Consider the following 14,505-nt stretch of genomic DNA (forward strand, 5'->3'; position numbering starts at 1 on the left):
CTAATTACAGAGCCAGGTATGGTGGTGTGCATCTGTAGCCCCAAGACTCACAAGCTGGGAGCAGGAGAGTTCTTTGAGGCTGGCCTTGGCTATCCAATGAGTTCAAACCAAGTATGGGCTAAAAAACCTTCCCTCAAAACTTAATAAAAGAAAAAAAAATGTGTGCATTGTTTATGTCCAATTAAGAGGGGCCCTAACAATGTCAAAATTTAACATTCTAAAACTTAAAAGAGAAGAAAAGGTAAGGAGTAAAAAAAAAAAAAAAAAAAAAGAAAAAAGAAAGAAATTAAGTCACTGTATACAGAACTAACAAGTCAAATGGCATTCACAAATAAAATGCCAGGAAGTATCTGTTCTAGTTGACCTTTTCATGGAAGGGTTTCCACAACAGAATGTGGCAGCGGCAGTGTGCTCAGGTGAAAGTCAATTAGCAGAAAAAGAGCCCTGATGAAGCTGGCAAGTTCTGAAGCACACTTCTAACCTCAGTGCCAAGCACTCCGCTCAGGAGCATTCAAGGGAAATGATCTGGTGAGAATTTTAAAATATCCCGGTAAATTCAGATTTCTGACAAAGTCTAAGAAAATAAATTGTAGTGTTATGATAGTCAAGCCAATAAGGTAATGAATGAGTGAAAACATCAAAGGCAGGCTGATTCTGTACTCCAGTATAGAGATGAGTAGGTGTGCTTTAAGTAAGAATGTCCTTTACAAACTCACCTGTTTCAACACTTTAGACCTCAGCTGATGGCCCTGGGGAGTTTACCAAATGTTAGCATGTGAGGAGCTCTGCATACTTTGAATAATGTATAACCTCATCCCACTCCCAGGTGGTTCTCTGCTTCCTGCTTTCAGGTGAGAGGTGATCAGCCAGCTTCCCTGTGTGTCACCTTCCAGTGACAATCCCATCCTTCTCCACTATTACGGCCTCTCCTCTGGAACTATCAGCCAAGATAAAGGCTTCCTCATGTAAGCTGCTTTTGATCATGGTATTTATCTTACTAATAGAAAAGTACCTAATACAGTAGATAATTCAGCCTCATATCTGAACAGAAATCCCACAATATCACCCTAAAATGATCTGCACTACCTAAGCTAAAGATGGACAAGAATCAAACAAAGGCAAGCAGGGACCCCTGCCTGGCTCCTGTTCTACCCAAAAGCAAGGCAGATTCCCTCTAGGGTCTTTGTGCTCCTCAGCCCACATCAGGGAAAGGAACGACCTCGGTCATTACAGACCTGAAACAAGGTCATACAAACAAACCTTGCTAAAACAACCTTCCTTCTATTTTGTTTCCCCCTATAGATTTTCTAAATGCTGTCCTCTAATTTACCATCCTTCAAAAACCAAACTTTTCCTTTTAAAAAATATTCTGTTCACCCCCTTATTTAACTACTTCTTTGAATTTCATTAATTTCCTGTATTCAATTCATGCAGTAAATCTAACAGATTAGAAGATTTTCCTCTCTGAGAGTGGTAGTGTATCTAACTTCTTAAATATGTACATATGTATGTATATGTGTGTATATATATATATATATATATATATATATATATATATATATATGTGTGTGTGTGTGTGTGTGTGTGTGTGTGTGTGTATGTATGTATGTATAAATTTCAGTAATTATGTATTGGCATTAATCAACACCGACACCAAAACTATTCTATAAAAATACCGACCTTAGGGAATGAAGATGTCTCAACAGTTAACAGTGGTTACTGCTCTTAGAGAACCCAGAGATTCAGCTCTTAGAACCCACATCAGGTGACCCATAAAGGCCTATAACTCCAGCCCCAGGGAGTCTACTGTCCTCTAGATTTTGCAAGTTCCTACATGCACATAGTTGCGTATAAATTCATGTAGGCATACATACATATACACATGAGTTTGAAAACATTATTTTAAAACTACCTAGTATAGGGCTGGAGAGATGTTTCAGTGGGCAATAGTACTTCTTCAGTATTTAGATTTGAGCTCAAATTTTCTAGCGTCCATGTTAAAAACCATGACATGGCCAAACCACTTTAAGCAACAGAGACAGGCAGATACCCAGAGCTTCCTGCTTAGCCCACCAAGCTGATGGACAAGCTTGTAGTTTAATGAGACCCAATCTCAAGGCAACAATGTGAGAACGATTTGGTTGTCCTGCTCTGAGCTTCATACAGATTCAAGAGCACACACATACCCATACACTACACTCACATGCAAATGCCATATACCCCCAACACACACACACACACACACACACACACACACAGTTTGAGTAACACAACAACAACAACAACAAAAAAGAGTCTGGAATAAATTCAAATGCCTTCTCAAACTTTTGTGACAAGTCTTTATAATGTTAATCTTGTACTTTGGCATGACCTTTGGAAAGGAAAAAGGTACATGAAAAGATAATATTTACTAATGATATACTGATAAAATCCACAAGTTCCTCTGGTTTGACATGTTTCAAATTTTCATTGTAGTTCCAAAATTCTGATGCTAATTTTATTTTATATTAATTTAGCTCTACAATCTAGAAACAAATTGTTCAGGCTACATAGGTATCTACAAAGTGTTTATCCTGGGCTTCAGACCTGGGAACACATGCAGCCTTGCCGCTAACCTTATGATTAAACAACACAGAGGCTCAGAATGGGAGTTTTTGAAGTTCCTGCCCACCCACACCCTGCTGTTGTTAACTACTTGTCTCAGAATTTTTGATCATCTGACACTCTATCCACTCCAAATCATAACTGACATACAGCATTGTATTTTCAAATTAACATTCATCAAAACAGCCTGTGTCCGCTATGACTGAAAGTAAACAAATGCTATTAAATTCGAAGGTATGTATTAGACTAATTAAAGAGATACCATTATCTATTTCAATCCTGAGGCGTTAAGATTACATTTCCTTTTAAAAGGAGGGAGAATCCTATAAAATGTTTGAAACTCACAGTGTTCTGGTAGAGTAAACAAGGATAAAACCAGCTCTAAAGTTCGGCTTCCCCTCCCCCCTAAAGGGAGGAAACCACTTCTGGTTACCATTCAATTACAAACTAACAAGGGTGATCAACACCTGCAAAGTCTCTGCATCCCTGGAGGTTTTGTTTGTTTGCTTTACATCTGGTCTTTCTTTTTGTGTCTATTGAAAAACTTTTAACTGGATGCAAATAAAGTCAGCACAGAAGGTGCCCTCAATGAGTAAGAGAGAGGCACCACACCAAGATAAAACAAGGGGCCCCCATTAGCAAAGGCCCAAACTGTAACTCTAGGAGCCCTTCCTTTTCCAAGAAAAGGAAATGCGATTATGACAGAACTATCCACTTTTGGAAAGTAAATTGCTTAAGGGATACCCATGGGGGCAGGTAGTCGGTAATGACAGAGCCCCGAGATTCTGAATTGTAACACCTCCAGTCCTAGTTGCTAAGAATGAACTCATCAGAGACCAGTGGTCATGAAGGAACCCTTTAAGCTTAAGCTAGTCACGAATGAGGCACCTCAATTTCAGCACCTTACTCAGGCAGTCCAATACCAAATGAGTAGAAGACCTAGGAACCCCTCTTGTCTTCCTGAAGAACTAAAGAAAATTCCATAGGTTACTCACAGGCTCCTATAGTATTCTGAGACTCCCTCAGGATTCCTATCAGGAAGTCTGAAGGACACCAAGTGTCTTGTACTTGCTAGAATGTACTGGCTTTTCTGAAGATGCCTGGGCACCCACAAAGTTCAAGAGACTGGCATTATTCTTCAACTGCTGAGCCTTCACAATCAGCTGTGGAGGGCTTTGACTTGAGACTTCCAAAACGTCCAGAATCTAAGGTTGGTTGGTTGGTTTTGTTCTCTTTCTTAGGCAAATCTGTCACCAAATGTGAGAATCACTGACCTAAAACACTCAAGTACACAGCCAAAGATCTGACTGTGAGAGAAATGTGGGTGTTCTTATCTATGTGGTATAACCTTCAGTCTTGACCTCAAAACTCATGAATTCTCTTTCCAAATACAACACCCTCTCCACAAAATGGCCCATTGATAGCTCTGTAAAAGTTCTATTCTACCTAATTATTTATTAGTTTGTTCTGCTGCTAAATTCAAAGCAAGCTCTTACCACCAAGAATGGGCAAGAGAAAATGCCCAGGCAAATAATGAAAGATTAGAATCTTAGCCACTGTTCTAGTCCTAGGCTTCTTAACTTACACTTCCTAGTACCATGTTCATCATACAAACACAAACATCAACTCTGACAGAACCACAGTGGCAAGAACTTCAGACTAAACTGTTTGGTAAGTGCTTAAATAATTGTTGGGGGCTTTTGTAGCTTTTAAACCATTTGAGTGCCATACACTTCTAATCCCCAGCTCTTGAAAAGCTGAACCAGAATAATGGTCAGTTTCAGAACAGCCTGGACTATATAGCAAAAAACTATCTCAAAGGAAATGAATGGGAAAACCACAGTGTAACTATGATACACACACTGTGACTATGCCAGTCACTGTGGGATTTCCTGGAATTGCTACTGGCTCTTCGGATAGTTTTGCTTATATTCTCAGTGACTATTTTATAAAAACTTCAAGTTGAAATTAAAAATTGAAATATAAAGAACGATGTCTGTCTCCAAGTATTTACTCTATCCCATACTAAACTATTTTGGGTCTACTGTTTTTATTTTATTATTATTTGGGGGAAGGAGTTTGAGACGGGGATTCTCTATATAGACCTGACTGTCTTAGAACTTAGAACTTTTTAAAGGAGTGAGCCACCACGGCCAACTCCAATTGTCAGGTTTTATTAGTTAAGGGTTTCAAGTTTCATACAATGCATTTGCCTAATATTCACCTCACTAACAACTCCTAGATTCACCCCCTCTAAGTTCTCTATCCACCCAATCCCTCTATCTAAGAATTTTCTTTGAAACCCTCAAGACCAGTATGTATGACCCAAAATATTCTTGAATGTGTGGTCTTCCACTGGAGTACAGTCAACTTACCAGGGGCTACACTCTTAAAAGAAAACTCACCCTTATTTTCTCATCAGCTAACAACTGCAAATCGCTCCATGGTTAGGGGCGGGATTGTGTGCCCACCTCCCTTTGCCACGCTGAACTTGATCTAGCTTGGGCTTGCACTGGTTTTAGGCACTGCTGTGAGTTAATATACTCTCCTGGTATCTTAATAGAAATGACATAATCACAGACTCTCTCTAACTGCAAGGAGAGTGAAGCAAAAGAACATCAAGAATCAATTCCGTTTCAGCATCTGTGTCTGAGGTAAGCCATGTTTCCATTACCACTGCTTACTGCACTGAAGCCAAAGAGCCCATAGATGCGAAGACTGAGAACTCAAATTTACCCCATGATGCCTCATAACAGCCCTGTAAAGGGCTTATGAAAAAATAAGATCATTCCAGCTGATATCTACCCACGGATAAGATACGGAAAATCCCCTAAGATGATTTCTGTGGCAAATGTCTAATATGAAAGATGGATAAGCTTTTTAATGTTTTCACTTAACCACTCCCAGTTTCATAAAAAAGAAATGTGATTTTTTTTTTTTACAGACTAGTCAAGCATCTTCATCCTCTATTGGTAGGGTGGCCACCGAGCAATTGAACAAGAAATCACAGAAACTGATGTTACAGCCTGCATGCCATTTATCACACTTCATTACTTATTTCAAATAGCCTAAAAAAAATACGTGCAAAAATTTGTACTAAAAAATTAAAGATAAAATCCAGTATAGGGGACAGAATTGTTTTCTACCTTGCCCAACTTTTCAAAACCTCTCTATTAAATTCATATACTGGTGGTCCTCTGTTTGTAAAGGAAACCTAAAAGCAGCCAGGAATACAGCTCAGTGATAGCACCTCGCCTATAGCATGAATGAAGAGTTTGGTTCAATCACCATTCTTTACTCCTTGAAACACACACACACACACACACACACACACACACACACACACACACACACACAAAGATGAAAGGAAATTTGAGTGTGAGTTCTCAACAACTGAAGAATTCTCCTGATAAGATAATGAACACAGAAGCAACACAACTAGCTAAAGACAGGATTATTCACTATGTCTTGGAGACAATGGGTTTCTTTTTGATCTGATATGAATGGATAACCTGTCTGTGGTCTTCAGTCTGTAGCTTCAGAGAACAAAACAATGAGGCTCGGGCATAGACATTGGCTCCAGGCACTTAGAGATCTTGAAAAAATGAGACTCTGAGCTTCGATTACAGAGCTGCTCAAAGTATCACCTAGATGGAAGTCCTAAATGTCCCCAGTATGATCTCTGCTCTTACTGTCAATTAACTAGAGCTGAAGCCAGGAACTAACTTATTCATGGTCACATGACCAGTTACTCAACTGCCTGGCCCGACCCTTCATATCACTTTTAAGGAAATTTGAGTCACTTCAAAACTTAGTATGATTTGCTTGTTCACAGACTGTGTAAAGTAGTTGTATGACCTACCAAAGTTCACATGAAAGACCATGGGGTCTATCTATACTTAATGTCATGTCATATGGTTTTAGTATTTTAAAACAATTCCAGTAGGAGCCCTTAACTCCTATTCCAAGAACATGCGCCTTAAATAGGTTTGGGCTTTAAAAAGAACTTACTCAGATTTTTTACAAGGTATACTAATATTATTTCTTAACTACCTATTACTCAAATTCAGCAAATGGGGAGCTACTTAGGCCCAACTTTCCATCTTTTCCTCTTTATCTCTATAGTAAAAAGGATGCCCACATGCCACATCCTCTTTCCTTGTTAAGAAACAGAGCACCAACTCCCATTATTCTCTCATTCTCTCACTGCAATTATTTAACTGAAAACATACTAGCCAGTATTTTTTCATACATACTAGAAGCAAAAGGACCAAAGTGACTTAGTGGGAGAATTTTATTTTAAGGTACCCCCTCCCCTTTGTAAAGCAAAATATTCTCCTTATCGTTCACTGTTGAAATGTTCAGTCATGCAAGCTCAGGGGTACTGATGAAACAAAGGTTAAACTGTCACACACACATCTCAGAATAAATTCAGTGTTCAGTTAAAATACGTCTAGGCATGGTAGCTCACACTTGCAGTCTCAGCATTCAGTACACTAATATGGGACTGTTATGAATTCAAAAGCAGCCTCACTACATGGTGAGCTGCAGGCCAACCTGCAGTACAGAGTGAGATCTGGTCTTTAGACAACAGTAAAATATATATATATATATAATAATTTAAAAATCAGATATGGCCTCCCAAAGCATTTTCTCATATTCTGACCCATGGTCCTTTAAATGTCATACATCTACATAAAATTGCATACCTGTTATTTTGTCTCTTACAAGCTTACAGGACTCTATCTCGCCAATGCTCCCAAAAAGACTCTTTAGTTCTTCCTGTGTCATGTTCTGAGGAAGGTAGTTGACTATTAGGTTGGTCTTGCTGTCCTCTGTGTTCCCGGAGTCAACTGGTGAGGAGCAGTTGTTGTTTACAGTGGTTGGACCATTGGCTGTGTTATTGCAAGTTGGCCCATTAGACAGTTGTGTTTCCATGGCAGCAATTACCTGCTAAAAACAGAGAAAATAAGAAATGTCAGAATTCATATTTCACAACCTATTAGAGATTCCACCCAAGAGTGAAACACTTGTCACTGAACACAAGTCATCCTGCTGAGGTTATAATAAAGCTTCAACAAAAAGTGCAGCACCTACGCTAATTGTATTCCATAGTAAGCTATTCAACATAAGGCTGCAATTATATTTCTACATACATATTCCATACATGCACATAAGCACAATTTAAATGTTGCAACATTTTCTAGAATCATATCCTGAGTATAGTCATATACCCTCACTTACCTGTAGTATCCACAGAGGAAGTGATTTAATACCAAAGGGCACAGAACTGTGTCCTGACTAAAAATTATTCTAGAAAATAAAAATGCTTAACATGCTGCCAAAACAAACAAGCAAACAAACAAAAGTGATAGAGTAATTCTGAAGAAGAGTCTTCAGTTCATAAGAGTCAATTATCTAAGACTGACAGGCATCCGTTAACAAAACCAAGGAGCAAAGGAGCAAAAGTACTTTCAAAATTAAAAATTTGTCAACATGTACTGTTTTGGTTACATACTGAAATATTTTTGATTAACATTATTTTTTACCGCTATCATTGGTAAGAAATTAAAAAAAAATAGATGTTATATGTTCAGAAGTGAAAGGGTAGGTTAATTTGGGAGTAAAACTATGAATATTTCGCCTACATTTGTAGACTCTGTTTAACCATTTTGTCAATTTGGCAGCTGATAACCATCAACAAATATTTGATCCATAGCACCAAAACAGCATCCACAAACAATTCAGGGTAATATTTTTGCCTTGACTCTAATTTTAAGAACACAAAACCAAAAATGCATATCCAGTTCATGAAAACAACAATATAAACACACCTTCTCCAAACAGGCCAGCCCAAGGCTATAGAAAACACAAGTACTAAGGTGTCCATAAACCAAACAAAAGATAAACAGCAGAGTTGGGGGAAATTGCCTGAAACAGTTCCAACTACTCTAAAAATCAGTTATTATACAATTTTGGATGTAGTTCCCTAAAAGTAATTTGATGGGCTTTGAGTTATGAACCACAGCCCCACTCTCTCCAAAAGTGTTTTCCAATAATCGTCCAACTTTGGACAGCCAAGACTATGGGGGAATCCAAAAATCAAATCATCAGTGAAAAGATTACACTCTGTCACGTCCAATATACCTCTCAGCTCCCCACAGAACTGCTCCGCCCTGACAATGCAGACTGAGGGCCTGCTAGCTTTAGGAGGCTTTAATGTAGGAAAGGCAAAGAATTTGATAAAAGAAAAAAAAAAAAAAAAGCAAAGTAGAGGGGGAAAGGGGCTGATTATAGGTGAATGGGGAAAATGTCTTTTAAAAAGCAAATTGCCTAAGAAAAAATAAAAGTGTACATCTATGGATACAAAATGTCAATTGCCAAGAGAAGTTTACGTAAGAAAGCAGCACCAGACAGACTAGCCAACTGACCAGATCCAGACTGCTGAGGGACAAGAATCAGTATAATCAAGATAAAAATGGACTCAAGCCAGAGTAGTTAGGAAATAATCAATGTGCAACCTTTCAGTAGCATCATTTCTTTTCCAAAGAAATGAACTCCCCCCACACCACCCCAAGATTTAAACTACTTTTCTTGGGTAAGTATTCTCAGTGAATACTTAAAGAATAATTAATAAATCTTTGGACTTCTGTATGAGAAAAATATCAAAATATATTATAATTGACATTATTTGAAAATCTGGTAAAAGTCTGACTGTTCCAGTTTGTGGGTTGGTTGTGAATTATTCTTCTCAACAAAACTCTCATCGGGCTACCTCTACTCAGCAACTGTAAAAACAATGTACTATGAGAGACAGTGGCCAAGGCCTATTAAAGTAAACCACCATGCAAAAGTAAGGGTAGGTACACAAAGTACAAGAACCCCAAATGTGAGGTTCCGTCTAGAGCTCACTGGGATGGTGTGTGAAATATAAGCGTTCATTGACTGAAATTAGTAGGGTGTAGTAAGGACAGCAAACACTCTCACTTAATTGCACATTTATTTCCATGTTCAGGTGGCAAGAATGAGCTCCTAAGCCAACATTCAAGTGAACAGCTGCAGTAGGCTGTGTGCACTGAAAAAAAAAAAATCACAGCATCTTTCAGCTATAGGACCATCTGCTCTGAATAAAATGATACTAATGTGCTATATTTTCCAAATAATGCATATTCCATTGATAGGCTCAACACAACTGTTCACAGAATGCACAGTCTTCAACAGTTACTGGGCAAATAGTTTTCAGCCAGATTTACAATTTCAAAAATTTTTTTTAGAATCAGGAATTGTAAATAACTTCAAAATGTAGTAACCAAAAAAATACATAGTAAACAGAATGTAAAGAATTACGGTAACTTAGTATTCAGACCATACCAAAACTTTTGTTTTTGTTTTTGTTTTGTTTTTTAAAAAAAAAGCTTGTCATTCTTTTGAGTCTGCACTAAAGTCCTAATTTCAATTATTTCAGTTACATATAACAGCACGGTTCTGATCTATATATACCACCACAGTTAAAATTGCAATGTGCTTTTAATACTTAATGATGGCCATACCATAGTACGTAAGAATGAGTAGTATGCCAAATTAAAGATTCAAGTGTTTGGTATGGCCTCGGCACTTCTGCAACATGCTAAAAAAAAGTAGCCTACAGAATTTAAGAAAAATCCCACAGACCCCGGTCCAAGGCTCTGCTGCCCACGAACCGCTTCTAAGCAGAGAAGCCACATCACACAGTCTGACTGCCATGTTAGTTTGGAGTTGCCGTCTGCAATATGGACACAAAAAGTACCGTACGTTAGAGTAGAGCAAGGTAATGTAACATGTTAGCTTGCACAAATTTACAGTGATTGTCTTCATCTTCCCAGCATCGTCCATGCAGTGGGGCTTCATTGAATTTGAGGCAATTCCAATCTAATCTCTCCAAATTTAATTTAACATGTAGTTTTCTTGCATAAATTTTAAGTATTTGTAGCTAAAGTCTGATTTTTTAAAACAGTACTACCTACTTGTCTTGATAGCTATCTTTAAAAGCTACTTTAAATTCCGTTTCAAAAATAATAAAAATAAATAAATAAATGAAATGAAAATACTACTACATGCAGTCCTCTCATGGATGTGGGAGAAGGGAGGAAATGTGAATGAAATTTTAGTGAGAAAAGCAGTCAAGCGATTCATAAAGTGATTGCTTTGCATAAAAGCATTCTCTCTCCTAAATATCAAAGGGACATTAAGCGAAGCTGTATTTGCCCACACTGTTACATTATACTACAAATGATCCTTAATCTTGGGACTTCAAATTAAAAGGGAATCGAGTTCCCCTGAGGGTATTCTGCCACTACAGTCACACTAGTCTCTGCCAGTTTCACCCAGAACTGTTCACATATACCAAGAGGCAGTAAACCAGTATCTTTCAATTGAAATAATTATATCAATAAATAGGATTATGTATGTATGTATGTATGTATTGGAGTAATGAGTGTTTAGGATGTCAGCTTTGTCCCCGAATGATATCAAGTGAACATTTTTATAATATGTAAATTGTGAACCCAGCATAGTTGAAAATTAGTCCTGCCATGAGGCCTCCAATAGCATTAATAGGCCATTTATCCTTTATTTCAGCTTGCCTGAAAACTAAACAGAGCTCTGATGGTGGCCCAAAAGCCAACCTTTACTTTTTAGCTATATACCCATATGCTTAAAATGACAAACATAGCAATAGGAAAATTCAGACTCAGAAATAAATAATGAACAAGGGCTGAGAAAACTATCTCCTTATATTTTAGGAATTGCAAGTTTGAGCTTCAGAGTGCAAAGCCTGACTGCACACGATTCACAGGAAATGTGAACAGAGTGGACTCTGGCATCTGTGAGAGGATTTAAAGCCTTCTCAGTAGGTGCATGCAGATGTCCTGCTGTCCTTCCTTTCTCCCACCTTAGCCAGAGAATTCAGTCTAACCCTGCTGTCTTTCATTGTACAGTTCATCATCGTACAGTTACACTGAACCTGAGATAGTAAAGTGCTTTATTTATAGCCATGAAATAGTTTGACAAGAGCCCAACTATGGAGCAGGACAACCACACCCAACAGGTTAAACCAAGCCAAAATGTATGCCCAGGACACATTCAGGAGTTAATATGCAAACATTATCTAAAACCATGGTTAAAATGATTGAATGGCCTCATCCCCTATGTTCCATAAGAGAGAGACACTAATGAGCTGATCTCCTGACAGCCCTCCTCTGCAAGCCCCAGAGATGTGAACAGTCTCACTGAAGCCACTAAGCTGAGAAAGCCGCTGATGGAAAGTGATTCCACTGCACTTTTACATTCCCAGAGCCAGACAGTCTCCCCGCTTGAGGCAGACACACACCTTTATGGGAAGTTATAAATAAGTTGCTCACACGGCCCTTACCTTTATGCTGGCCAACAATTCAGTTACTAAAAATGTAAAGCTACTTCCCCTTCACTTAAGGACAGGTGATCCTGCTCCACTCAATCCACCACAGACTACCCGGCTGTGCGCTATTTATAGGCTCTACTGGCTCTGAGGCTCTTTGGAAAGGAGAAAAAGCTGTCTGTATTGCAGTGAAACAGAGCCATTAATTTTAAGGCTTAAAAAAATGTTTCATATATGTTCATCTCTTAATTTAGACATCAATTGTGCCAATTCAGATTGCTTTTTATCCTGTTATTCTCAGCACAATAACTTATGAAAAGGCACTTTCATAAATCAATCTAGAATATTCTATACTTGCATTGAGCTACAAGGGATAATGGTGAGGATCCCTTTGATGGGACCATGGGCCTCACAGGGCAAGGCAGGAAGGGAGCTTTTTCTCTTCGTGGTTGTATAATTTCGCTACCACAGACACTAAAGCTTTCCATGTTTCATTTTTTTCTTCCCTTTTTTTCTTTCAATTATGTATACTTCCTGCAAACATTACTGTGTACTTGTGCATCTACATGTTCTTAACACTGGTGGAATTCTGAGATCAAAACTAGCACTGTGTTTCTCATAGCTGGCAACAGTAAGAATTCGAGAAGTCACACTGGCCCAGCTACATATAAAAACATGAAAAGTCTCCATTTCTTAATCTCCATAGTTTAAAAACAAAACAACAGCAAAAACATTCTGTAAACTAAGATAATCTCTGCTATTTTCAAACCTCTTCCAAAGAGTCACCATGTAAGACAGACTCTAGTCAAAAAACACTTTTAAAATATCTTGAGAATTCTCCTGTCAAATTCACCTGGTGTCATGAATGAGCTAGGAGAGCGGATTCCTAAGCTTCAATTCCATCAGATAGAGAGAGAGCAGACCTATCCAAGTCAGAGCCATAGCAGTGTGACGAGATGATCATTCATTCCAAGGCTCCTACCAAGGCTGGCTCAGTGTGCCCAACATTCTACTCCTCTGCTGTGTGTGCCACCCTCATACCAGTTCCCAGGCTGGCAATCTGGCTCAGTGGTACCACACTGGTCTATCATGACTTAAGCCTGAGAGTATGAAAACTACCACTGCATTAAGGGGGTGGAGAATTAAGTAAAAGTGATATGAACTCTCAGACTTATAGCCTCTCCAATGGCCCTTCCTCATCTCAAGTCACATTAACTTTTCCAGGGAGCTTTTCCTAAACCATCAACAGCCACCTGTGACCTATCAGATCAAACACGAGGTACACTACAGACACTGAGCACCCTGCATCCTTTATTATTACCAGCTTTGGCATCTGAGCCTTCTTTGTCCCTCAAACAAGCCCAGTGCCTTACTCTCTTGCTTTGCTGATGGTCTCCCTTTGAAAGATCTGTACCAGGGAACAAGAGCAGTTTCTTCAGAGTTTAGGGATTTGAAAGGGTGAATCACACCATCTTTAATATATGTAAACTCAACAGTTTGTTTTTCTGCCTTGCCTCAAATATTTCACAACAAACATAACAATGAAAGAACACTTTCCATTTTGGGAGCATTCCACCAGTTACCTTCACTCCCTGAAATACACATTGGTATTACAGGCCTTAGCAAAGGAAACCATTTATCTCTGAAGTGAACAGGTGTGTGATTTCTACATCAAGAACATTTGCCAACTATAAAAACTCAAAAGTCAAAACAAATCCTGAAATATGGCACAGGTAAGTTTCATGCCTCTGTCCAGTATGAGGTTATGAAGATAGACCATGTGGGCTTTTGGGATCACTTAGCAAAATGGTCAAAAGCCAAGAGAACAGAAGCCAAGCCAAAAGAAAATAAATTTTGATACAAAAGAATTCAGAAATCCATTATTAAGTTACAGGTCTTAAATGGTTTTAATTTGATACTGGCTAGGAAGGCTAGGCAAATACAAATGATGTCTCTAAAAAAGAATCATCGCTAAAGGCAAGGACAAGTGTCTCTCTCAGACTACAATATCCAGTTTGGGTACAATGACCTTGGACTTTACACTCAGGGCTAGGTGTACATCACCAGAGCAGAACCCTAGCAATGTCCTCCCTCTGTACAGCAAGACTTCCTCTAAATACCAAGTTTGAGTTACAAGGTGGAAGGAAGTCACCTATCTCTAAAGTTTAAAAAGTAGAGTTGGGGGAGATGGAATCCTGATCAGACACCTTCTTCCTTTAGTGAACTCATGCTAAGAAACTGGAACATAAAGTAGGCAGGGGCATGGATTATGAGAGCAGAGTAAGCAGCATGAGGACAGATGAAATCACATGTCTGTGGGGTCACCACTGCTGCAGTTAATACTTTATTGTTCCCACTGAACTCCTTGACAGGGACAGCTTCATGATACATTTCTGGATTTTTTTTTTGAAGTAAACAAAAGAATATTCAACCAAGCTTTGAAATCAGAGAGAACCCATGATTACAAGGGTGAACAGTTGGTGTGTTCTCTTTAGAACTGTTTCATA

The 14,505-nt window shown here is 38.6% G+C and overlaps 1 protein-coding gene across 40 annotated transcripts in view; it reads right to left on the reverse strand.

The window, feature by feature from the left end:
• Elavl2 (ELAV like RNA binding protein 1) overlaps nt 1–14,505 on the reverse strand; it is a 188,576-nt gene that overhangs the window by 89,765 nt on the left and 84,306 nt on the right. For 19 of the 40 annotated variants that reach the window (XR_003954881.1, NM_001374237.1, NM_001347149.2 and 16 more), the window contains 2 exons: nt 10,276–10,366; nt 7,314–7,557 (listed from right to left, as the gene is read on the reverse strand). Coding sequence is in view for 39 of the 40 variants with exons in the window: in XM_017319991.2 (XP_017175480.1) it covers nt 7,314–7,557; nt 10,276–10,366 (335 nt within the window). In the remaining variant the exon portion in view is untranslated. The remainder of the gene's footprint in view (nt 1–7,313; nt 7,558–10,275; nt 10,367–14,505) is intronic. The other 21 variants (NM_207685.2, NM_001177883.2, NM_001374238.1 and 18 more) reach the window with 3 other exon arrangements.

Source organism: Mus musculus, chromosome 4 (assembly GCF_000001635.26).
Source record: "Mus musculus strain C57BL/6J chromosome 4, GRCm38.p6 C57BL/6J".
Classification (NCBI taxonomy): Eukaryota; Metazoa; Chordata; class Mammalia; order Rodentia; family Muridae; genus Mus; species Mus musculus.